This window comes from Mobula hypostoma, chromosome 18 (assembly GCF_963921235.1).
Source record: "Mobula hypostoma chromosome 18, sMobHyp1.1, whole genome shotgun sequence".
Lineage (NCBI taxonomy): Eukaryota > Metazoa > Chordata > Chondrichthyes > Myliobatiformes > Myliobatidae > Mobula > Mobula hypostoma.
This window is the reverse complement of record NC_086114.1, coordinates 58,649,104-58,668,094: the sequence shown is the minus strand read 5'-3', so window position 1 is coordinate 58,668,094 and position 18,991 is coordinate 58,649,104. Positions and strand designations below refer to the sequence as shown.

Here is an 18,991-nt window from a genome sequence, read left to right as displayed (position 1 = left end):
GATGAACAAATGTAATACAAAGATTGCTGCTTACTGGTAGCACATAAATTCATTTGAAAATAATGGTGATCCCAAACTTTCTCATTATATATTCCAAAATCCAAAACATTTTGGTCCCCAAGCATTTTGGATAAGGGGTATTCAACCTGTTCTACCTTGAGATTAATTTTCTTGCAGGCATTTACAGGAAAATAAAGAAATACAATATAATTTATGAAAAACTATACATAAACACTAAAAAAACAACCAATGTACAAAAGACAAATTATGCAAACTTCAAAAATTAATAGCTATCACTGAGAACCTGAGTTCTAGACTCCTTGAAAATGAGTCTGTAGGCTGTGGAATTGGATCAGAGTTGAGGTGAATGAAGTTATTTACTTGGTTCAGGAGGGCTGATGGTTCTAGAGTAATAACTGTCCTGAACCCGTTGGTATGGGAACTCAGACTCTTGTGCCTCCTGCCCAATGATGGTAAGAGTGCATGGCCTGGATGGTGGGGCTCTTGGTGCTAATTTCTTGTGGCAGTGCTCCTTATAAATGTGTGTATTGGTGGGAAGGGCTTTGCCTGTGTTGGACTGGCCTATCCACCACTTTCTATAGACTTTTCTATTCCTGGGCATTGGTGTTTCCCTACTTTGCCATGATGCAACCAATTAAAATATTCTCCACTGTGCATCTATAGAGGTTTGTCAAAGTTTTACGTGACATGCCAAATTTTCACAAACTTTTAAGAAAGTAGAGGCACTGTCATACCTTCTTTGTGAAGGCTTTTATGTGCTGATCCCTGGACAGATCCTCCGAAATGATAACACCAAGGAATTTAAAGTTACCAATCCTCCTCATCTCCAATCCTCTCATGGAGCTCAGGCTTTTCACTCCTGTAATCGATAAGTAGCTCTTTGGTTTTGCTGACATTGAGTGGGAGGTGGTTGTCACACTGTTCAACTAGATTTTCAATGTCCCTCCTATATGATGATTTGCCACAACCTTTGATTCGGCCAACGACAGCGGTATTGTCAGCAAACTTAACTTTGGAGTTGGAGCTACACATTAGCTATATATATGTGTGTGTATGTATGTATATATAGAGTCTACAGTTGAGTAAATCGAGGATCCATTTGCACAGGGAGACTTAGGTCTTGGCACTTAGTGATTATGTTTGAGGGGATGATGATGTTGAATTCTGAGCTGTGTTCAGTGAAGATAATCCTGATGTATGCACCTTCGTTGTCCAAATGTTCCAGCTATGAGTGAAGGTCCAAAGAGATGGCATCTGCTGTTGACCTGTTGTGATGGTAGGCAAATTGGGCATGAATCCAGATCGCTCTTCAGGCAGGAGTTGATGTGCTTAAATCCACTGTGATGAGTACTTTGAGAGGTTGGTCATGAAGTGCTACTGGATGATAGTTAATTGAGACAGTTAACATTACTGAAAGATCGACTTGAAATATCAAATGTTTCTCTTCCCACAGATGCTATATGACATGGTTATTTCAAGTATTTTCAGTTTTTAATTCAGATTCCCAATTTCTGCAATTTATTCTGTACACTTCATTGGTCAAATTATTTTTCTTTGGGCATGAATTATTTATCAGTGATATTTAAGCTTTTCTAGTTTAAAACGCTATAAAGACATCAGTCAGTATTGTTTTTAACAGCTTTTTTTTCCTTCCCACTTGCAGTAACATTCAGCAATTCTGCTGTTATTTCAAGGAGCTGCCAGCAGTGGAATTGCGTAGTGGTAAAACTGCAGGTAGACGTACCTATCACACCAGAAGCCAGGGCGACAACAGTGTGTATGTTACTATCGTTTTCTTTTTAAACCCCAGTGCACAACAACATTGAATAGTATAGGCATGAGCAAACCAATAGTTGAAAATGTATTTTAATATCAAACTTGGAACAGTAGCCAGTATTGTGGAATACCATTTTCATTGAATCTGACAATTTATGTTGTCATAATTTTGTACACTGTTGATGACTTTAAAGCAAGTAGACTGAATTGTGTACTAGGACAGCTAATTAGACATTTTAATAAGGTTTAGACTTTTCAGGATTTGGTGTTTATGCCTTATCTGATTGCCATGTAGTCATGGGAGGTGGGTGGGTGGGGAGAACAAATCAGTTCTAAAAGCTTAAGTTCTTTGTATGAATTGTATATTTTGTAGCCTGGGGCAAACTACACACTCAGGACAACAAATACTTTTTCAGGTTTTAATTCCTTTATCTGTTTTAGATATTTTAGTACCAGAAGAGGGTCTCAAAACAAAATGAATGAATTTACAACCAGTTCCTGCCACTACAATCTCAGTTCACACCCTTTTGTATCGACGAATTGCATATGCAGTATAAAAATACATAAAGCAAACCGCACAAAACTAATACAGAGCTAATATGGTAGTGGCAATTCTGAAGGAACACAATACAAGCAACATTAGAATCCCACCAACCTTGTACCTTAACATAGCAGCGAAAATGTAAGCAAATACATCTCATCTAAGACGTCTACTACTTTTTAGTACACACGTGCTAAGCTTCCAAACAGAGACTAAACATTCACGTTACACTGTTACATTCACAATCAGTCATGATACAATAAAGTTGGACAAAAGGTACGCTTTGGCACAACTTTTACAAGATATTCCCTGGTAGTTAAATTGCAGGAAGAGTAACCTACTTGGCCAGTAAGGAAATTTGCACAAGCCACACTATCCAGCGCCGAAGCCTTCACTCGTGAAAATCTAAAGCATCCACATGCAAAACATGTCAAATTACCGATATTCACCAACAAGCATAAACAAATTCACATGGATATCGTCAATTAATACTCACCATTCCTCACGATGCCCAGTATCTCTGGGAGGAACTTAATCCCAAAGCCCCACCAGCTTCTGCAGAAAACAAAAAATGGTCTCCTCACTATCCCGTGCATGCGTAATGACATCATCTCTACCCAGATGGATGCCTAAGTACACTTTTAACGATAATGAGTAAGATTCGACGGTCACCCAGTTACATTCTCCCCTGCATTCAAGTAATCGTCCTCAATTACTCGCCGATTACAAGGGTACTTTTAACCTTCTTAACTGCTGCTCTAAAGATCTTATTATGGCCTAATGGTCTGTTCCTCAGGTAAACCAGCGCATCTGCATCAACTTTGGGACAGTAAACTTTGTCCTCCTGCCAGGCAATGTGTTCTGCCACCTTCCGTTCAGAGTATTCTTTTGCTCTGGCATGCGCATCCCTCAGTCGGCTCTGGTGTGCAGGTAGCCAGTCATGTTTCCGGTCCACAGTCTGCTCTTGTCCGAGCAGAGCATCTACGGGCAAGCGGGGATCCACCCGAAACAACAGATAGTAAGGTGAATACCTGGTGGTTGCATGAGGGGTCGCATTATATGCATGCACCAACTCAGGTAGATGTTCTGGCCATCTGCACTGCTTTTCTGGAGGCAACGTACGCAACAAATCATGCATCGTCCTGTTGAAACGCTCGCACTGCACGTTGCCAGTAGGATGATGAGGTGCCTTTTGATCCCAAGTCGGAAATGCTTAGATGAATTTAGTGAAAACGTCCGTGACCACTAAGACATTCTCACGTCCGTTGGTTGCCGACTCCAACACAGTGAAATCTACAGCTACAACTTCAAGCAGCCTAGAAGCCAGAAATGACTTCATGGGGGGACGGATCCTAGGTTGTGGCATCTTAGCACACAACGTGGACAATTTTTGATCCACTGTGCCACATCCTCGGGTATGCCCAACCAAAAACATCGGCTTCTCAACAACTGCAGAGTATGTTCTATGCCTTGGTGGCCCATAAAGTTTTGTACATACTCTAACACTTTGCTGCTCAAGCTGATAGGTACCAGAAGCTGATAACACTCCCCAAGCTTCTCATCCTCAACTACCCTATACAGTAACCCTTTACGCTCCCTGATACTGTCCCAGTGCTTTAACAGAGACAAAACGGGTTTAGGCAGAGTTTTACGCTCCTGGGCTACTCAGCTTTCTTTTCTGATCCCACAAGTCTCTTAGGACACCTAACACAGGGTCTTGCTGCTGAAAAGTATGCAAGTTCCTATTAGAGTAACTTGGGAGGGTTGGAGCGTTGGAGTGTTCCCTTGCATCGGACCACTTGCATCACTAGTACCAGCTTCCCAGGCTTGAATTTGCTTAACCCTACAGCTGTTTAGACCAGCGGTAACCAGTGCTGGGTCAAGAGCAGTGCCACGATTGATCAAACTACAGACTGCCACAGACCCATCAAACGCTGCATCCTCTGAGACAGGCTCAGGCTCCCCTGCAAATGGCTGCCTAGCGAGCACATCAGCCACGGTATTGCTCTGACCCGGACGATACTAGACATCGAAGTCAAACTCTGACAGCTGTGACATCCATCTCTGCTCCACTGCTCCCAACTTGGCAGTTTTCAAGTGGGATAGGGGGTTACTGTCAGTGATTACAGTGAATTTGGAACCCAACAAGTATCCACGAAACTTCTCTACTACAGCCTACTTAAGTGCAAGCAGCTCCAATTTCATGCTGCTATAATTCCTATCATTCTTCTCGGCATTCTTTAATCGCCGCCTTGCATATGTAATAACCCTTTTTGCCTCTCCCTGCTGTTGGTATAACACAGCTCCTGGCCCATGATTGCTGGCATCAGTCTCCACTATAAAGGGCTGGGAGAAATCGACAAAGCCAAGGATAGGGGAACTGGTCAGTTTCTCTTTGAGCAAGTCAAAGGCGGTTTGACATACTTCCATCCAAGACTGTTGTAACAGCCAGTTTGTTTTACTGGGACTCCTTGCATTAGTACACAAATTCACTACTTCATGCAGTGGACCTGCAATCTTTGAGAATCCCTGAATGAATCGTCGATAATAACTTCAAAAGCCAAGAAACCATCTTAAGACCTTAACTGTAGATGGTACTGGCCACTGCTGAGCAGCTGAGACCTTCTCAGGATTGGTGCCTATCCCCTTGGCTGATATCTGGTGTCCTAAGAACTTGACCTCTGACTGCAGAAAATGACACTTCTCCAGTTTTACCTTCAGACTAATCTCCTTGAGGTGCTTAAGCACAGTGTCGAGCCTCTCCAAGTGTTCCTGGAAAGTCTGTGAATACACCAGAATATCGTCCAAGTACACAAGCATGATTTGGAAGACTAAGTCATTCAAGGTTGCCTGCATGAGCCCTTGAAAAGTCACCGGTCCATTGCAGACCCCAAACGGCATGCGACGGTATTCATACAGACCAAACAGGGTCGAAATAAGGCCAGGCAACATCTCTAGGAAGAGGTACAGTCGATGTTTCAGGCCGAGACTGACGAAGGGACTCGACCTGAAACGTCGACTGTACCCCTTCCTAGAGATGCTGCCTGCCCTGTTGCGTTCACCAGCAACTTTGATGTGTGTTGCTTGAATTTCCAGCATCTGCAGAATTCCTCGTGTTTGCGGGGTCGAAAAAGCAGTCTTATGCCTATCACGCTCCTCTACCGCCACTTGGTGGTAACCACTTGCGAGGTCTATTGTCGAGAAAAATTGCGCTCCCCGCAGGACATCAAAACTCTCAATACGCGGGAGCGGGAACGCGTCCTTTCTGGTCTTAAGATTCAGTTTCCGATAATCTTATGCTACCATCAGCCTTCTGGACCAACACCACAAGTGAGGCATACGCATTATTGCTCTCCTGAATCACACCCTTGTTCAACAACTTTTTCACTTCATTGTACTAATTCGGCGGAATGCAATGGTATGGCTGTGAAACAGGCTCATCATCAATTAACTGAACTTCATGCTTGACCTTGTCAGTGTACCCAAGGTCTTCCTCTTCAACTGCAAAGATATCCAGGTACTTAACCAGTAACGCTCTTAGCTGAGCTTGTTGTTTTTCACTACCCCCAATGTCAAGCTTGTCTAGAATTGACTTTAACTTGTGATTACTACACTCTTTCTTTGCACCCACTGTCATGTGAACAATGCCAGCTGAAATCCGCTGAAATCTTACTGCACATTGTTAATCACCATCAACGCACTTCACCTTTGACAGGATACCCAGCCAGGTCCTAGGTGCGAGCCATACATCCTCGCGAGAGAGGTTTAAAATCTGTACTGGCACTATACGATTACCAGAGTCAATGAGTAGGAATGACTACGATACCTCCTGGTAAAGGGGTGTTAAATGGCTCAAGTAACATTTTATGGTCACTACCAGTATCGCCAGTGGCCTTGCTAGCCGCAATGGTGACTACAGATCCAGCAGGTATGTGCTCAGTATCTTTTCCCAATACTCGGACTGTTGCTTTCTTTTCGGTAGCGTGCATCTGCACTTTCTGGAAAACATCTCTCCAATCAGAATCCGGCTTCCCTTCTAGGGTGGTGTCAAACTCTGCATAGATAAGTTACCTACACTGGCTGATAACGTTCATGCCTACAATACATGGGATAGGTGGTTTGGTGCTAACAGGATCCCTGACTACTAGAAAGCCACAATTTGGTACCTTCATGCCCATTGCTTGAACCTCTAGCTCTAGATACCCAAGGTAAGGAATATCAAGACCGTTTGCAGCTGTTAGCCTAAGCCAGCCAGCAGTGGACAACATGTCCTTGTCCTCTCCATTCAAGTGTTCTCAAAAGAACTGCTCGGTCAGGGTGCTTGCTTGACTACCTGTGTCCAACAGACAACGGACAGCAATACCTGATATTTCAAGCTCAACAACTGGATATGTTCCTATAGCGCTTTTTAGCAACTGGTCACGGGATAGCTGTAAATTATCTGTATCTATGAGGTTCCGCTGAATTGCCCGACTCCCAACCTCTTGAGGGTGAGAGGATGCAGGCTCCACTTCCCTTGCACCCTGCTTCCATGGGCAATTCTTGGCCAAATGCCCTCCCACCTGACACTTGAAACATATTGGTTGCCCATCTTCTGTGTACCTAGGCTGTAAATTATGTCTGCTGCTAGTAGCGCATGTAATGTCCCTCTGTACAGTGAGATCTTTCACTGCTTGAGTCAGTTCACAAAGGGCTTTGCCCTGCTCTGTGACTACTTTAAGGATGTCATCTAGTGTGACAGACTCAGGCTACATCCACACAACGCCGGATAATTTTGAAAACAAAGCTTTTTCTCTTTGTTTTGACCCTCCGTCCACATTGAAAAAGTGTTTTCATCCCCTGAAAACGGAGCTTTTCTAAAACACTCTCCAGAGTGTGTAAATTTGAAAAGGATTGTTTCGTGTTGTAGTGTGGATGGGGTAAACGGAGAGATTTAAAAATGCTGTCACGACAACACAACAACAATGCTTTTTCTGCTTCTGCTTGGTACTGCGCAAGCACTACCGGACGGCTGTTATAACGCACAGTCAGTGTGAACGGCATGAGAGTTAAATTATAAAGTGAGCTTTTTGGACTCGATCCCCTAAATTGATTTGATTGAGTCTATCTTTAAAAGTATTAATGTCAGAAATACTGCGCAGGTCTGGCGGCAGAAGATTCCACTCTCTTGTTGACCTTGGGTAGAGGACGGCTTCATGCGTGTGTTGTTTACTTTATTGTCTACTTTAATAGCTTGTTTGGAGTCGAACATCTCCCTCCACGTTCTCCACTGCTTTGCTGACTTTGTAGTCATTTGTAACTCACAGAAACAGCTCGACTTCATTGTCTGTCTAAACGAAGAAGTCCAGTCTGCTTTTTCCAGTGGAGGTTTTCTTTGTATTCCTCGAAGACATTGTTGAAAACTTTCTTTTGCTGTTATTGTTGGTACTCTAGTTTTTGACCAATGGAAATAGCACAACGCCGCTGCGGAAACATAAATATTATACCGTTTCCTCTTCGCTTGTTTTCTGTAGATATGTCTGCACATGCACAGTAGGAGTAGGTTTGCCCAAATATCCGTTTTACTGTGGACAGAAATATTTTGAAAAATATCTAGTGTGGACGCCTGTCATTTTTACTTGAAACCGGCGTTTTCAAAATTATCCAGTCTAGAGTGGACGTAGCCTCAGGTTCCTGAGCTTTAAGAATCGAGCACTGTGCCGGGCTATTGTTAGACTTTGACTTTCCAGACTTTGTATTTCCTAGGGGCTCTTCTATGCGCAACAGACGAGCCTCCTCTTGCACTTCTTTCATTGAGGACTCGGGGTGGTCCCGCACGAATCTGTGGAGCTCCCTTCTGAGGGAAGGATCCCTGATCCCCTCTATAAATTGATCTCTCTGCACCACCCTCTCATTGGCAACGGCATCAGGGGAGTGCTTCAGTAGTAAGTTAAGAGCTTGGGCTAGGGCATGGGAATCTCTTACATCTTCACCCCCACGCTGTTTGCGACTGTAGAAGCCATGCCACAGCTGGGGTGCACTGCGCTCGTCTCTAAAAGCTTCCCTGAGATAGGTGAACAAGTCATCAGCCCGGTCTTCCCCAGCATCACTGCGCATATGTGCTTCCTCTAAGGCTGCACCCCTGAGCAGGGACATAAAGTCATACTGATCCTGGTCAGACTGATTTCTAGTATGAAGTGCATGTTGTACTTCTTCAATAAAGTCATCAACAGACCTCCCATCTTTCTCAACATCCCCCGTAAATGGAACAATGTGTCTTTCCCTTGGGACATGTACATAGGACATTTTGCTTAATTTATCTATGGTTGCTATGGCTTCATCATATCTACTATGCAATTCCCTAATTTGTTCATTCAAATCAAGTTCAACTGGTGTGTCCTCTGAGTGTAACATAGTAAGAGCTTAAGTCTTTAAAGTTTTCACAACAAGCCTGCAACAGGAGTTGCTGCCTTCCTTTGCTACAAACGTGATGGCTTCACAGCCCGCAGTTCCCTGGATCCATGTCTCCGTTCTGTGTCCTGACGTCAGTCGCTGACATCTCAGCCCATTACCGAGGCTCTACCACGCTCTCCATGCGGCAACAGCCGCTCCCTCCCTCCCTCCGCCCCAAAGGGAACAGCGGTCCTGGTCTTCACCACTACCATATTAGGTATTATATATTATACTGCATACAACAATCAGAGATCCTCTAAACTGGCTTGGAATTAACCCCACTCCTGGTACCAAATTTTGTAGCCTGGGGCAAAGTACACACTCAGGACAACAAATACTTTTTCGGGTTTTAATTCCTTTATCTGTTTTAGATGTTTTGGTGCCAGAAGAGGGTCTCAAAAACAAAATGAACGAATTTACAGCCAGTTCCTGTCGTTACAATCTTAGTTTAATTTCCGATCCACACCCTTGGGTATCGACGAATTGCATGTGCAGTATAAAAATGCAGTATAAGAAGGAAACCGCACAGATCTAATACGGTAGTGGCAATTCTGAAGGAACACAATACAAACAACATTCGAATCTCACCAACCCTGTACCTTATACATAGCAACGAAAATGTAACTGGATACATCTCATCTAAAGCGTCTACTACTTTTTAGTACACACGTGCTAAGCTTCCAAACAGAGACTAAACATTCACGTTACGCTGTTACATTCACAATCGGTCATGGTACAATAAAGTTAGACAAAAGGAACACTTTGGCACGACATTTGCAAGATATTGCTTAGTAGTTAAATTACAGGAAGACTGACCTACTTGGCCGGTAAGGAACTTTGCACAAGCCATGCTATCCAGCGCCGATGCCTTCACTCATGAAAATCTAAAGTATCCACATGTAAAACATGTCAAATTACTGATATTCTCGACACCAACAAGCATAGATGAATTCACATGGATATCGTCAATTAATACTCACCGTTCCTCACCATGCCCAGTACCTCTGGGAGGAACTTGATCCCAAAGCCCCACCAGCTTCTGCAGAAAACAAAGATGGTCTCCCCACTATCCTGTGCGTGCGTAATGATATCACCATCTCCACTTAAAGGCACAGACAACTATTTTAGCATTACCTGGATGGATGCCTAAGTACACTTTTAACAATAATGAATAAGATTCAGTGGTCACCCGGTTACATATGCCGTGAGATTCTCAAAATATTTTTAAAATAAGTCTTCATGTATACAAGAAGGACTGGGTGGGAGAAGAGGATCCACAAATATTTTAAGTTTGATGGCAAAATGAGGGAATGGAATTTAGCAGACAGTTTTCGTTCGTTTCAAAAACATTGATTAAATAGAAACATAGAAAACCTAAGCACAATACAGGCCCTTAGGTCAACAATGCTGTGCCGAACACGTACTTACCTTAGCAATTACCTAGGGTTATCCACAGCCCTCTATTTTTCTAAGCTCCATGTACCTATCCAGGAGTCTCTTAAAAGACCCTATCGTATCCACCTCCACCACAGTTGCTGGCAGCCTGTTCCATGCACTCACCACTCTCTGCGTTTTTTAAAAAAAGAAACTTACCCCTGACATCTTCTCTGTACCTACTTCTAAGCACCTTAAAACTGTACCCCCTCATGTTAGCCATTTCAGCCCTGGAAAAAGTCTCTGACAATCCACACAATCAATGCCTCTTATCATCTTCTACACCTCTTATCAGGTCACCCCTCATCCATCGCCGCTCCAAGGAGAAAAAACTGAGTTCACGCACCTATTCTCATAAAGTATACTCCCCAATCCAGGCAACATCCTTGTAAATCTCCTGTGCACCCTTTCTATAGTTTCCACATCCTTCCTGTAGTGCAGTGACCAGAAATGAGCACAGTACCTCAAGTGGGGTCCTATATAGCTGTAACATTACCTCTCGGCTCTTAATCTCAATCCCACGGTTGATGAAGGCCAGTGCACCATATGCCTTCTTAACCACAGAGTCAACCTGCGCAGCTGCTTTGAGTGTCCTATGGACTCGGACCCCAAGATCCCTCTGATCCTCCACTCTGCCAGGAGTCTTACCATTAATGCTATATTCTGCCATCATATTTGACCTACCAAAATGAACCACCTCACACTTACCTGGGTTGAACTCCATCTGCCACTTCTCAGCCCAGTTTTGCATCCTATCAATGACCTGCTATAACCTCTGACAGCCCTCCACACCTTTGTATCATTCCACAATGCCCCCAACATTTGTGTCATCAGCAAATTTACTAACCTATCCCTTCACTTTCTCATCCAGGTCATTTATAAAAATCACAAAGGGGTCCCAGAACAGATCCCTAAGGTACACCACTGGTCACCGACCTCCATGCAGAATATGACCCGTCTACAACCTCTCTTTGCCTTCTGTGAGCAAGCCAATTCTGTATCCACAAAGCAAGGTCTCCTTTTATCCCATGCCTCCTTACTTTTTCAATAAGCCTTGCATGGGGTTCCTTATCAAATGCCTTGCTGAAATCCATATACACTACACCTACTGCTCTACCTTCATCAACGTGTTTAGTCACATTCTCAAAAAATTCAATCAGGCTCATAATGCATGACTTGCCTTTCACAAAACCATGCTGACTATTCCTAATCATATTATGCCTCTCCAAATGTTCATAAATCTTGCCTCTCGGGATCTTCTCCATCAGCTTACCAACCACTGAAGTAAGACTCACTGGTCTGGAATTTCCTGGGCTATCTCTACTCCCTTTTTTGAATAAAGGAGCAACATCTACAACCCTCCAATCCTCTGAAACCTCTCCCATCCCCATTGATGATGCAAAGATCATTGCCAGAGGCTTAGCAATCTCCTCCCTTGCCTCCCATAGTAGCCTGAGGTACACCTCATTGGTCCCAGAGACTTATCCAACTTGATTTCCAAAATCTGCAGCACATCCTCTTTCCTAATGTCCATATGCTCAAGGTTTTCAACCTGCTGTAAGTCATCCCTACAGTCGCCAAGATCCTTTTCCATAGTGAATATTGAAGCTATCTCCTCCGGTTCCACTGTTACACTTGATTGGTCCTGTTCTCCCACATCTTATCCTCTTGCTCTTCACATATTTGTAGGATGCCTTGGGGTTTTCCTTAATCCTGCTCACCAAGGCCTTCTCATGGCCCCTTCTGGCTCTCCTAATTTCATTCTTAAGCTCCTTCCTGCTAGCCGTATAATTTTATAGATCTCTACCATTACCTAGTTTTTTAAACCTTTGCTAAGATTTTTTTCTTCTTGACTAGATTTTCAACAGCCTTTTTACACCACGGTCCCTGTACCCTACCATCCTTTCCTTGTCTCATTGGAACATACCTATGCAGAACACCACGCAAATATCCCCTGAACATTTGCCACATTTCTGCTGTACATTTCCTTGAGAACATCTGTTCCCATTTTATGCTTCCAAGTTCCTGCCTGATAGCTTCATATTTCCCCTTATTCCAATTTTACATTTTCCTAACTTGTCTGGTACCTATCCCTCTCCAATGCTATGGTAAAGGAGATAGAATTGTGATCACCATCTCCAGAATGCTCTCCCACTGAGAGACCTGACACCTGACCAGGTTCATTTCCCAATACCAGATCAAGTACAGCCTCTCCTCTTGTAGGCCTATCTGCATGTGTCAGGAAACCTTCCTGAACACACCTAACAAACTCCACCCCATGCAAACCCCTTGCTTTAGGGAGATGCCAATCAATATCTGGATATTAAAATCTCCCACCGCAACAACCCTGTTATTACACTTTTCCAGAATCTGTCTCCCTATCTGCCTGATGTTCCTGTTAGTATTGGGTGGTCTATATTTTTTAAAAAACACCTAGTGGAGTTATTGACCCCCTTCCTGTTCCTTAACTTCCACCCACAGAGACTTGGTGGACAATCCCTCCATGACTTCCTCCTTTACTGCACCTGTGACCCTATCTCTGATCAGCAGTGCCACACCCCCACCTCTTTTGCCTCCCTCCTTTCTGAAACATCTTAAGCCTGGCACTTGAAGTAACCATTCCTGCCCCTGAGCCATCCAAGTCTCTGTAATGGCCACAACATCACAGCTCCAAGTACTGATCCACACTCTAAGCTCATCTGCTTTGTTCATGAAGCTTCTTGCATTAAAATAGACACATCTCAAACCATCGGTCTGAGCACGTTCCTACCTATCGTCCCTCTCGCACTGTCTCAAAGTTTTCTCTATTTTTGAGCCAACTGCCCCTTCCTCCATCTCTTCAGTTCTGTTCCCACCCCCCAGCAATTCTAGTTTAAACTCTCCCCAATAGCCTTAGCAAACCTCCCTGCCAGGATATCGGTCCCCCTTGGATTCAAGTGCAACCTGTCTTTTTTGTACAGGTCCCAATGATCTAGAAATCTGAATCCCTGCCCCCTGCTCCAATCCCTCAGCCATGCATTTATCCTCTACCTCACTCTCGTCCTGTACTCACTGTCGTGTGGCACAGACAGTAATCCTGAGATGACTACTTTTGAGGTCTTGCTTCTCAACTTTCTTCCTAACTCCCTGTAGTCTGTTTACAGGACCTCGTCCCTTTTTCTACCTATGTCATTGGTACCAATATGTACCATGACCTCTGGCTGTTCACCTTCCCACTTCAGGATATGATGGACGCGATCAGAAACATCCCAGACCCTGGCACCTGGGAGGCAAACTACTATCTGCGTCTCTTTCCTGCGTCCACAGAATCGCCTGTCTGACCCCCTAACTATAGAGTCCCCTATTACTGCTGCCTTCCTCCTTTCCCTACCCTTCTGAGCCACAGGGCCAGACTCTGTGCCAGAGGCGCAGCCACTGTTGCTTCCCCCAGGTAGGCCATCCCCTCCCCCAAAAAGTACTCAAACAGGAGGACTTATTGTTAAGGGGGACAGCCACAGGGGTACCCTATCATAATAGCCTTCCATATTAAAGAAACAAACCAATTTGAGGCAATGGTTCAAATGACTCTGTAATATAGTTCTTGTAGTTTGAGAAAATGCTGGTACTGTCTGAGCACTTGGGTAGTGCTATTGATGTTCCACCCTTTTATCCCTGCTTGATACTGCAGTTCCCTAGTAGAAGAGTTCCGGAAAACACTCTGTGCTTTATGGCAAGGAAGCCAAACTGCATTCTGTCCTGAGTCTCTCTTCTATGTCATTTGGAAGATCATGCCAAATTTCAGGTAGGCATCAGATTATCCTTTTGTCCAAATCAGTTGAAGCCTTTCTTACACAAGAGTCTGCAGGTATAATGAGCAAAGCAAAAACTGCTGGAGGAACAGAAGGTCAGGATGCAGCTTGATTTTTGCTCTCTGTACAGATACTGATGTGTTCTGGAAGTTTATAGTATCTGTTAATCATTGAAGGAATTGATTTTCTGTAGAAAAGTGGTGTAAAATAAATTCATAATTGTATTTCAAAGGCATTTTGAATGGAAGATTTCAAATTATGGGCAAATATTTTATGCTGTTAATTGAGTTTAATATGAAAGCTTGCTATAAAATTGTTAAAAGATGTGGCATTAGTTTCTGTTTCTCTGGCAATTAAGTGTGAATTCATGCATTAGGATAGCTAATTTAGACATTTAAGACAAGGTTTAAACTTGAAAAATGTATTGTAAATCTCAATGCACTCGTCTTTCAGTGACATTTGATTTGAGCTGTAAATAGTAACTCTAATTGACATTGTGTGTTTCAAAAAAGCTCTTTACACTGCACTCACAAAGAAAGTGTGAAACACCAGGGAGTGACCATGCTGAATTTCCACAAACTAATTATGCTTTCATCAAGAGAGTTGAAAGTGTTGCCATTTGCTTTAAAATCACCCTAGAGTTGTTAATGATGTGAAGTGCTGATTACAATAGAGAGGGAGCAGCAATTTAGGTACTATAACAACTGTCATTTGTATGTAATTGACTTTACAAAATATGGATGAAGGCAAAATCTGTTCTGCTTTTTCCCATGGCATAATTCCCTCACTGTATATCGTGTTCAAAGCTTCATCCCTGATGCAGCATTTTCTTACTTAGCCTCAGAAGGTGGAATGGAATACATGAAATACTACAGCAAAAGAGGTCTGTAGATGGAATTGATTTCATAGCAAATCTGAACTGTTTGTCTGAAATTGTCCCTTTTGCACATCAAATAACTCAGCTGACATACAGTATCACACTGAGGATAATGGAACAAAAGAAGTAAAGTAGTCTGAGATTTGTAATGGAAAGAATGTATTTAAGCGATCAGACATTTACTGTGCCAAGTATCACATGGTTAATTTTATTTCTCTGCAGAGGATATCAGCAACAAGATGCTCATGAATTTATGCGATACTTGTTAGACCATCTACACTTGGAGCTTCAACGAAGCTACAATGGTATGACAACTTCATTTATTTTGCCAGACAGCTCGAGCATCTCTTCCTCCAGTAAATGCTGCATGTAAGTCCCTGATTCTTGTATTTTATGTTAGGGAAGAATGGAGAATGTGTTGTGTGTTAATGTTACAGCATAATAATAGCAACAACATGGCTTTTTGCTTCCTTATTTACCTGTTGCTTGTAACATGATTATTTTCAGAAATGGTGTTTCAACAGTTGTCACTAATATATTCGGAGGAATACTCCAGAATGAAGTCAACTGTCTAATATGTGGAACCGAATCTCGAAAGTTCGATCCATTCCTTGGTAAGTTTCTTTGTATTTTTATGTTTTAGCTGTTTCCTATATAAGAGCTTATTTCTAAAGAAATTTTCTGTTTCAAGATCTTTCGTTAGATATCCCAAGTCAGTTCAGAAACAAAAGATCCAAGAATCAGGATAGTGGACCAGTATGTACTCTACGTGGTAAGTTTCTGTTGTGTGTAATTTTTACATAAAATTGAAAGATAAAAAGATGCAGTACTAAGTAATTTATAATGAGAGTTTAAGATTTGGGTAAGCAACTGGATTGTCATAAAAATCTATTGATTAGATTATGAGGACACGCAGTCCTCTTTTATTGTCATTTAGTAATACATGTATTAAGAAATGATACAATGTTTTTCCAGAATGATATCACGAAAACACATGACAAACGGACAAAAACCACATAATTATAACATATAGTTTCAACAGTGCAAAGCAATACCGTAATTTGATAAGAACAGACCATGGCACGGTAAAGGTGTCAGTCCCTTGAAAGTCCCATCATCTCACGCAGACGGTAAACCTCCAGCGCCGCCAACTTGCCTATGCAGCATACTGGAAGCATCCGACCACAGTCCGACTCCGAGTCCGTCCGAAAACTCCAAGCCTCCGACCAGCTGTCTGACACCAAGCACCATCTCTGCTGAGTGCTTTGACCCCGGCCCCGGCAATAGGCAAAGCTGAGGATTTGGGGCCTTCATCTCCGGAGATTCTCGATCGCACAGTCGCAGCGGCAGCAAAGCAGGCATTTCAGAAGTTACTCCAGGTGTTCCTTCATGCTTCTCATGGCTGTCTCCATCAAATCTGGATTGTGCATGGCCCCCTAGTTACACATACGATATTCATTCGGAACGGCCACACGTGCTGCGTCACGTCGCCATCTTCTCCTCCCTCATTACCTGATGCAGTGTTCTGAGGGAGATTTTGTACATTTGTCTCATCAAATCCATGCTGCTTTCTTTTTACAGTCTGTTAGTTTTTAGTGCACTATAACCCAAACATCTTGTGGAGGTTGGACGTATGCATAGGTTTGTCACATACATTTGTCTTTCTTTTGATATAATACATACTGTACTTCATTGCTTTCTTTATAGCCTCGCTCATTTAAGATGCACCATACTCTGGGAATGGCTGAAGGTGACTGAATCAGTTTCTTTACTCAAATTGCTCTGATCCATTGAGTTAGTGCTCTGATTTGTAAATGCCATTTGTTTACTGTAGTCAGTGCCCTCAACTCTTCACAACCTTTCTGCATGCATGTAACTTGCATGCATGCTGAGTTTTGTTAAAGCTGTTGAATATTAACCCAGTGAAATCTATTTTGTTAAATATGCGGGAGTGAAGAGGGAAAACGTTTATTTCTTTTTTAAAAATCAAATTATTTTAAAACCTGTTTGTTTTCAAACCTCCTTGGATATCAGCAAGATGGTGCCAGCATACATTGACTCTGAGGTACCAGCTTTCCTCTAAATATATTTCTGAATTACTTTCTCTACAATCTGCAGTATGTAAATTTCCTCTAACGGACTACGAAATCCCATCAGTGATCTTCAGATCTGACAGTCGACGATTGAATACGGAGCAGAAATCATGAGCTCCAGCAGAGCAGTTAAGTGCGGTGCCTTTAAGGGTCAAAATGGTTGGAAGTGCAATAGGAGCGGCAGAATTCAAACCAGGCTGAAGCACAGAGAGACGAGGTCTCCTCTATCCCGCATCTTGTTGGCAAATATGTAGTTGCTGGAGAATAATATTGATGATCTCAGGGCAAAGCTGCTGTATCAAAGACAGATGAGGCAGATCTCAATTATTTGTTGCAGTGAAACTTGGTTAACAATGAATATGCTGGACGTAGTTATCTGACCAGAAGGTTTAACGATTTTCTGAATGGATCAAACCGCAAACTCTGGTAAGGAAAAAGGTGACGGCATGTGCTTGTGTTTTTTTTAATCAATTCTTGGTGTACGGACGTTGGGAGTTAAGTCGACCTCTTGTTCCCCTGACTTGGAACACCTAACAATTAAATGTAGACCATTCTATCTACCACGGGAGTTCTTGTCCGCGACCCTGACCGCAGTTTATGTACCACCAGCAGCACTTGCGCATCTCACAATGTCATTTTTAGGTAAGAAACAGCTGATCCCAATGCATCTCAAATTATAGTCAGTGACTTTAGCCAAGCCTTTTTGAAGAAAACCCTGCCCAACTGTCACCAGCACGTAACCTTTTGCACCAGAGGCCCCAACAAGCTGTCACTGCTACACCATGATAAGGAATGCCTATCGTTTTTTCCGAGACCGCATTTTAGCAAATCGGACTACTTGGCTGTATTCCTACCTGCATACAGACAGAGCTGAAAAAGCAAGGCATGGTCGCAAGAGGCTGAGGAATGGTTTCAGAACTGCCTTGAATCAGTGGATTGGGTCATGTTCAAGAATTTAACTGAGAACCTGATTGACTACACCAGGGCTGTAACATACTTTATTAAAACAGCTTTGGATGAGTGTGTTCCCACGAAATCGTTCAGGGTTTGCCCCAGTCAGAAGCCTTTGATGAACCATGAAATCTGGAATTTGCTGATAGCCAGAGCAGAGGCATTCATGTCTGGAGATCAAAAATGCTACAAGAGGTGCAGGTATGATCTCCAGAAATCCATTTTGCGGGCAAAGTGGAGGTTCCGGACGAGTCTGGAATCAACAAGGGATGCTTGACAACTGTGGCAGGGTTTGAATGCCATAACTACCTACTAAGTTAAATCTTGTGACATAGAGGGACAACGGAGCTTCGCCTCCAGATGAGCTCAATGCTTTCTGTACTCACTTTGACCACCAGAGCAAGGAGGACCCATCGCACACCCCCGTATCTCCTGAAGATGCTTTGGCTTCAGTATCTGAAGATGGTGTGTGGGCTGCCTTCAAGAGAGTGAATCCAAGGAAAGCACCCCATCCAGATGGATTACCTGGCTGAGTCGTGAAGACCTGTGCTGACCAACTGGCTGTGCATTCATGGATATCTTCAACCTGTCGTTCCAGCAGTGTGTTACCCACCTGCCTCCAAACAGGCTCCAATCATACCGGTGCCCAAGAAGAGACCTCAGTGACTATTGCCCTTTGGCACTTGCGTACATCCACAGTGAAGTGTTTTCAGAGGCTGGTATTAAAGCATATCAGCTCCTGTTTGAGTGACAACTTGGATCCAGTCTCAGTTTGCCTTCTGAAGCAGCAGATGCCATCCCATTGGCTCTTCACACAATCATACAACATCTGGACAGCAAAGATGCATACGTCAGGATGCTCTTTATCGGTTAAAGCTCAACATTTAATACTATTATCCTCTGAAAACTAATCAGTAAACTCCAATTCTGGATTTCCTCACTTACAGACCCCAGGTAGTTCAGATTGGCAAAAACATCTTTCCCACAATCTCCATCAGCACAGACGTACCACAGGGATGTGTGCTTAGCCCCCTGCTCTACTGGCTTTACACCTATGACCATGTGGCTAAGTACAGCT

At 43.1% G+C, this 18,991-nt stretch overlaps 1 protein-coding gene across 3 annotated transcripts in view; it reads left to right on the top strand.

The window, feature by feature from the left end:
• Positions 1-18,991, top strand: part of usp3 (ubiquitin specific peptidase 3) — a 118,795-nt gene that overhangs the window by 77,871 nt on the left and 21,933 nt on the right. For all 3 annotated transcript variants that reach the window (XM_063070960.1, XM_063070962.1, XM_063070961.1), the window contains 5 exons: positions 1,685-1,798; positions 13,872-13,985; positions 15,092-15,238; positions 15,377-15,483; positions 15,561-15,641. In XM_063070960.1, the coding sequence (XP_062927030.1) occupies positions 1,685-1,798; positions 13,872-13,985; positions 15,092-15,238; positions 15,377-15,483; positions 15,561-15,641 (563 nt within the window). The remainder of the gene's footprint in view (positions 1-1,684; positions 1,799-13,871; positions 13,986-15,091; positions 15,239-15,376; positions 15,484-15,560; positions 15,642-18,991) is intronic.